We start from the raw sequence: 7,819 nt of genomic DNA, 5'->3' as shown, positions 1-7,819 counted from the left end.
GAAGGAACGTTTTTAGTTCCACTTAATCTGGAAAGGGTCCCTCCTACTGTGCTAAATGACCGGACAGTGCCATTCCCAAATGTTTAGGGCCTACAATCATAACTGTTTTTTTTTTTTTACCAGTGTTAAGGAGCAAGAAAGGCAGTCATATGCAATGTAATGTATATGCCAAAGGATGCACCTAAATGTCAGACCCAAATTTGGATTCCTTTTGCCTTAGACTCATTCTACTTTATTTGTCAAAATAGTTGAGTTGTGTCAATATACACTTTTTACATTTATGTTTATAGTACCACAATAACATAACAGTAACATTTAAGACAGTAACACAGCTACTGAGCTGTTGGGAATTTCTTCCACTAAAAACAATACTTACTAAAACAATACTCTACTAAAAACAATAGCTTGACTAGTTACCATGTGACATAACATTGAACAAAGACAACAAAGAATTCTTTATTTTCTTTTTAACTGTTAGCTTGAAAAGTGCTTTAAACCAATGGTGCCATGTTAATACTGTACATCCTCTCAGAACATTGTGTGCGACTTGCATTCCAGACGTATTAAAACATTTCCAAAATGTACATGTTGGGGAAATCAGGAATACACTTTGGCTATAACAAAACAAAGCATATGATTACAAATAATAAGGATTTATGAACTAAATAGTTTTCATGGTTAGGACAATTTTAGGCAGATTTTTGCTTGGTTGGCTGAATATACTTTATTGAACACAAAGATTCAAGCATTAGGGTAGTCACACTTACTAAACAGTCTAAATGATGATGATCCCAAACAGAGCCCAGCACACTTAAAATGTACATCAATCTTACAAATTGTGAGGCTGACTGGTCATATTCTTTAAATATCTTAACTTCAAAAGGGCAAGCTTTTCTTCAAGGTTTTAAAGTAAAAAACTCCAGGTGTTCTTGAGATCTTGGAACTGTTCTGAGGTTGGAGCTCACTCTCACAACATACCGACCAGTTTAAAGGTAATTTCCTGCTTCTTTGGAACCACACTGATAAAGCTCTTGTACAGCACAGCTCCTTGTGGCAGCTTTGAGATCATGTCTTTTGCCTCAGCACTGTGAGGCAGAGGAATGAACACCTCCTTAGTGAACCGAACAGTGCCATCCTCCAAGGCATACAGGGTGTTGTTTTTCCCAATTCCAACCTGGGGAGAGACCTCAGGATTTACTCTGTGACAAGGCATATAACACAACACCACAAACAGCATGAGTGAGCATACCAGCATAAGTTGTGTGCATGAGCGTCAATTATGCTGGGAACACGTGCCTACCACTTTTGACAACTGAAATCTCACCACAATGAATATAAAGCATGTTGATAGATGAAAATCAAATACTGATACCAATTATGTGTAATGTCAAAGTGTAACAATGTAGATCTTTGATTACACCCCCCCCCCCCCCCCCCCCCCCCCCCGTTCGATGCTATTTAAGTCCTTATAGGCTGATACCGTCACCTTTGTTGCGGTGCATGATGTTAGCTGTCCATCTAAAATGTATGCTTTTTGATCAAATGTCTTTTCATTGAATGTTTTAAGATGCTATTACTACCATTGCATTTTTGGTTCGGTTCGCCAAGTCCAAATAAAATAAAGTGTTGCTGCTCTAAAAGAAGAAAGTCTTTAAAGTCAGATTTGGTTGAATGACACAAGCAACACTGGCCAGGCTCAACTATCTACGAGTTCATCATGAATTATGAATCATAACTGAAACAGCTGACTTAACTGTATAATACATAACTTCAGTGGACCATATAAAGGTAAAGTTTATTATCATTAAGTTTGGCTGTGTTTGGTTAATCACTGGCGAAGTGTGCATAACAAACTAGTTATACATGCAGCAGGTTATCCTATTGCTATAATGAAATTAGTGCTGTGAAGTGCGCAGGACTTGACGTTTGGGTGTCATCCATTGACATACTCTAATGCCATACTCGCTCTGTGCTTTTATATTTGTACACAGTTCCGAACTGGACACCGGAGGGGCGGGTGCAAATAATGATGTCAAAATCCCTGGCTTTATATCTGTTGCTAGAACTTATGTTATGATGTTCTAAGGTAAGTAACCACTTACAAAAACTCCTTGTATTTTACAACGATGATGCAAAACTACAGTAAAAACAGAACAAAGTAGCCTACAATAAATGCCAAATCTAATGGAGGCACTCTTTATTACACAGAAACATTCTAACTTAGGCCTACAGGCTACTAGGGATGTGGTGGAAAAACAAATCAGGTACAATTATTAGAAGTGGCTCCTTCTGCACCGTGATCCCCATTCTCTGGGTTAAGATGGGTTTTATATATATATATATATATATATATATATATATATATTCACCATTCTCTGGGTTAAGATGGGTTATAAATTCACCATTATCTGGGTTAAGATGGGTTACATATATATTCACCATTCTCTGGGTTAAGATTGGTTAGATATTCACCATTCTCTGGGTTAAGATGGGTTATATATATATATATTCACCATTCTCTGGGTTAAGATGGGTTATATATATTCACCATTCTCTGGGTTAAGATGGGTTATATATTCACCATTCTCTGGGTTAAGATGCTTGTGTAGGAGGGTGCTGATCACGGGATAGTCCACAGATAGACCTCGGTTTTATAACGCACCTTGGCTATATAATGCACACAGATATAACTGATCAGGTCCACATTCCTTGCGCTATTTGAAGTGTCCAATCAATGTAATGGCAAGTTATTGTCATATATGAATCATTCATTGGAGCTGTCCATGCCTCTGCTGTTGCTACATGGACGATGCTTTGCAGAGTTGTCTTTTTGGCTGCAGGAGCTTCTTCATAAAGAAGCTCCACTCTCTTTGTTATGGTTTGGCAGGAGGGAACTTTATAGTTTGGCTCCACATGCCTCGTGAAATCTTGAAAACCCCTGCCTTTTACAAAATTCAGGGGTAACATGTCACTCCCTGTTATTATGGCAATCAAGTGGGTTCATTGTTTTCAGCCCTTGCTTGGTAGCCAAATAGTTGATTATCCCTGCACACCCCTACAACAAAATAGCTCACGTTTAAAACAACACCCACATAAAGTATTTTTCAAAAATATGTTATGGGAAAAAACACACACTTACATGACCTCCAGGATGCCAGCGCATCAACCTCTGTGTTGCAACAATGTTTCCGGCATGTACAAAATGACCTAAAAATGAAAAGGATAATAATGTTTTCTTAAGCATAATTCCCAAGATAACCATAATTTTGATGCACTGCAAACTCTGCTTCGCATATGGTGAGTTTGTCCAATTATGACATAGTATATAAGATTCCTATGACTATTTCTGACAGTTAATGCATCCTCATCTACAAGCTCGTGAACTGTAGTACCACTCAAAATCAATCAACACAGCCAGTATGAACAGCAAGTCGTCCACATATTTTGACCTAAATCAATTTTGGGCAGGGTGTAATTGTAGCTTTAGGTCGAGGTCAATAGACCTACATTTGAGTTACTAGTGTAACCTGCGTTTTTTACAGCACAGTCCTGCACTAGACTTAAACTCACAACCTTGACAGTGACCCCCCCGTTCATTCACTGCATAGGTGCCCCTAATACAATTTCGTAACTGACAGCTAGAGGACTGCGACGAGAAATTCGCTGAATTTGACAAGATGTATTGGAAAACAATCGCAAACTGCGCCTTTAAGCAACGTCTAAGAAGAATCGGGTTGTACTTAGTTACTGGATGCTTGGTTTCCACTTGCCACTTTTTAAAAATCTGCAAGGCGTTCATATTAGTTCGGACCTCAACACAGACTACTTTGTTTCCTAATTGAAATGCATTGACGTCTTTTTTCGGTAACTGATGTAGTGTCAAGACGACTTCCCAGAATAAACGTTAACTCGCTTTTTAGTAACCGCGTGTGCTTAACTAAATGAAGAAAGGGTGTTGTGAATATCTTACCGTCTAGTTTCTTGTAGCCATATCTGCGTCCAGGAGACTTTCCTCCAAGGTTCTTACTACTGCCTCCTGATTTCTTCGACGCATACCGCGCACTCACCACGACAGAAGACTGAAGGGAGAGCAACCCACCTACAATGGCGAACAGTGTTTACGGTAATGTTAGCTTACGTTGGGTGGTCCCGTGTAGATTTTCTCATTTACACTACAATGAATGGTGAAAATTAGAGTCAAAGCGTAGCCTACTATCTAGCATCTATACAAATCTGTTTGAACGTCAACTATGGTTACAGTTGGTCACCTTAACTTAAGTGATATCAGATGACAAGATGAGTAATGTTAGAGTCAGTTCAGCTAGTCTTTAATATTTTAACATTACTCATGTTAAATATTCAAAGATTTTTAAGTATACTGTTAACGTGCATCGCATTCACATTACCAATTTTAAATCGTGAAACCAAGGACACGGGCGCCGCCATAGTGGATCTTCTTCTTCTTTAGAGGTTATTGGCAGACTGGGCACTTTTAACTGTATTACTGCCACCTACTGGTTTTCAACTCATACCATCACTGCTCATTACGTAAAGTGGTCATAAGCAAACCGGCAAAGCAAACAAAATACAAAACGGAATAGAGTTAACATATACCTGTTGGTCTATGTATGTTTACATTCTTTTAGCAAACCCTGTATCAATTAGAACCTAACCTGGCCCCCCACAGTTCTATCATTGACTTGTGTCATTATTTCCTTAAAGGGGACATATTATGAAAATTCCGCTTTTGAAGTGCTTCTACACTTTAATTTTGGGTATCTGGCATGTCTACCAATCCAAAAACGCTGAAAAAAACTACCCAGGCGGTTTGTTATGATTTCTTTATGTCATAAACAATATGCTTGAGCAAGCACTTCTGATTAGCTGCTGATTGTGTTATTAATATTAAACTTCCACAGAGCCATGTAGGGAGTCTCTCTATATGGCCTTGGACCACCCCCACCTCACTTGACCCGCCCACGGAATAGATTCTAACTTTGTTCATTCCTCTCAGTTCAGTCACTTCCTCCAGTTCAGACCTTCCCAGTGTCACCTCCACCTCAACCTGTATCTCTTCCAAAGAGAGTTTTTGTCTCATCTGCCATTTCATTACCTATAACCCCAACATGAGCAGGGACCCACACAATTGTTACCCTATACCCTGCTTTTTGTATTACAAACAATGAAGTATAATTTAGTATTATGTTACAAAAGTATCATAACATCCATAAGACCTCTCCTACAGAGCCAATAGAGCTGCAGCAGACTTCAACGTCAGATACTATACACTCCACCCATTCCAATGTGCAATGTATAGCTATGATTTTGGAAGTGAAAATGGATATTATATTGGTTAATCGCACCTTCACCAGATGGATACCCTGACATTCTGCTGCAGAAATATCTGGCACAATGCAGAAGTCACAGTTATGTAGATGGTGCCATGCTGCCTTGGTCTTGAGGAATATAAAATGATGAAAATCTTCTTCATAATTTTTGTTCAGGAAAACTATCAAAAACAACCTTTTTTTTACTTATCACCTTCCAAGCCTTGGAAAAAATCCATTCACATGGTACAGGTGCTACCGGTTAGGAAAGATATTTTTGGACAAAATGTATAGGTTTGGGTAAACATCAGCTCAATCCCTCCAATACTGTAGTGAGTGTTCTTTGTGTGTGATGTGTAGGAGTCGGTAAGGAGTTCCCACAAGTTGTCCCTTACTTTAATGTAGTGGAACCAGTGGAATATATACTTGACGGAAAGAATAGTACCTGATTCGAATACATTTCAATTTTAAAGTCTTTGCAGCAAGTACTTGACTGCCAGACAATCTTTGATCAGGCTGGTATTTGTTAAGCTTGTGCTTTTTGATGGATTGACATTTTGTCCAGGCATATTTCAGTGGTTAGCCTACTTTGTTAAAACTGAGATTGTACACAGGCAGAGGCCAGTTGCATTTCCTGTGATTCAGGATACCATATCCACTTTTTTTGTTTTAGATCAATACAGAGTTCCAGAGACTCATAGCTGTTCCTCTTGAGGAGAAGTTCATTTAAGCAATATAGTACGAGTGCGAGTGGGGTAGGTAAGGGATATTCCCACGGGTGGTGTTCGGCCGTAGCCACGAGGCCGGAGGCCGAGTGGCGCAGGCAACAACACCTGTGGGAATATCCCTTACCTACCCCACTCGCACAAGTACTATATTGCTTTTATAAAACAATTTTATAGTCAACCAATTAACATTTAAACACGAAGTTATTGATAAAAAAAAATATGTATTTCGCCATTGTTTTCCGCAACAAAAAAATAGTTCCATTGTCAACGTCTTTTGGAATTATACGAACTTTGAATTAACGGTTATCGCTTAATTGTATCAACGCGCTATAGAATGTTTCATCGCGGAGTGATTTATTATTAGCTGTGAAAAGTCCGAGTTGGGATGTCCTGGAGTATTCCAACTCATGGAACGTCTCTCGTCCAATCAGAAGTAGCTAAATAATTCGATAGAACCCAATTGTTTTATAAAGCCTAGTTAGACAAGCACTCAAGTCAGCTGATCAGGTCATCCCTGTCAAAGGAGGAGCAACATGCGAGACTTCATGGACATAGCATCATGGACACTTTTGACCAGGTAAATCTGTATCATCAAAGGTGACCCTGAGTTTCTTTGGTAGCACAGAGGGGTGTCACAGTGTATCTGTATTCTTATATAGATTTACATAGGTAGACCAACACTGACAGTGTCTTTCATATGCAGGGCATGTTTTCAGTTACTCCAAACACCACTGAGCTCAAATCCCTTTTTCTTTTTTATGAAACTAGCATCATACATGTCCCATCTTTTTTATAAAGAAAATGTATAAGTTTGCCTGTAAGAGGAAGGACATCTGTCTTGACATCTGGAAAAATGAAATTAATCAATATTGTATTGACCTAAACTGTGGACATTACTCTTCAGAGACAGTGTATTCTGAAAGCTCTCATCATCTTCCTGGGAGAAGATGCAGATGACCTGATGAAGGAATATCTTGTCAGTTTCAACAGTAATATGCATGTCTACACTTCTTGTCAAAGGGACACACATGAAAAAATATCCTAGATTTCTAGTAATGCTGTTAAAGGGAGGTGGTATAGTGAATGAGGTGGGTGCTTTAGTGGTTGCTAAGTGAATAGATAGAGTGAAATGCTTGACTTCATATATTGGAGTTTAAAAAGGAGAGAAAAAGAGATGATGCAGCACATAGATGGAATGAGAGTGAAGAGAGTGAAGATGGAAAGAACGAGAGAAGAAAGTGATATACAGAGATAGGGAGAGATGTCAAATGTGTCAAGGATGGTGTTTTGAGCAGGACTCAATCGCATGACTCAGGGACAGGGGGAGAGAATAATCAAAATTGTTTACTATCAGAGACAGGCACACCTAGAATGCAAATGTCATGCAGTCAGTCACAACACTACAGGATGTTTAGCCGTCTTCAAAAATGATTTGCAAGCTGTGATATCTGCCAAAGGAGTGTTACTAAGTGCTGACTTAGTAGGGTATCCAAACTTTTGCACAGGCCACAATTAAAAAAATGTTAAAATTGTAAAATGACTGTTAAATTCATAATTTAAAAAGTAACACAAGTAATCTAGCCTACAGCTGTCCATTCTAATTAGGAACTTTGTATTTTGACTTGCATAGTATTTCTTGTTGATGTTTATTCTAATAACCTAATGATCCGATCTCAATTACATTCAATGTTATTTGTATAGCAACAAAACAGAACCCAGAGCCTGTACCCCCCTGGAACAAGCACAAAGGCGAGGGGAGGAGAG

At 38.8% G+C, this 7,819-nt stretch overlaps 1 protein-coding gene across 1 annotated transcript; it reads right to left on the bottom strand.

Annotated features, from left to right (window-relative positions):
* Window positions 1-436: 436 nt before the first annotated feature.
* mrpl27 (mitochondrial ribosomal protein L27) lies at window positions 437-4,514 on the bottom strand. Its single transcript, XM_012814542.3, has 4 exons — window positions 4,407-4,514; window positions 3,971-4,099; window positions 3,140-3,207; window positions 437-1,174 (listed from the first exon to the last, which is right to left on the bottom strand). Exons 1-4 carry the CDS (start codon window positions 4,444-4,446, stop codon window positions 968-970), a joined length of 444 nt encoding a protein of 147 aa, XP_012669996.2. The 5' UTR covers window positions 4,447-4,514; the 3' UTR covers window positions 437-967.
* Between the last annotated feature and the right edge of the window lie 3,305 nt (window positions 4,515-7,819).

The sequence above is a fragment of the Clupea harengus genome, chromosome 23 (assembly GCF_900700415.2).
Source record: "Clupea harengus chromosome 23, Ch_v2.0.2, whole genome shotgun sequence".
Lineage (NCBI taxonomy): Eukaryota > Metazoa > Chordata > Actinopteri > Clupeiformes > Clupeidae > Clupea > Clupea harengus.
This window is presented reverse-complemented; position numbering and strand designations above follow the sequence as displayed.

Bases quoted from the DNA above. Each gene is read 5' to 3' on its own strand.
- mrpl27 (XM_012814542.3), bottom strand. From the start codon at position 4,446: ATGGCGGCGCCCGTGTCCTTGGTTTCACGATTTAAAATTG. The intron at 3,208-3,970 runs GTAAGATATTCA...TTTCATTTTTAG, and splicing joins TGGCTACAAGAAACTAGACG to GTCATTTTGTACATGCCGGA. The intron at 1,175-3,139 runs GTAAGTGTGTGT...GTCTCTCCCCAG, and splicing joins GCTGGCATCCTGGAGGTCAT to GTTGGAATTGGGAAAAACAA.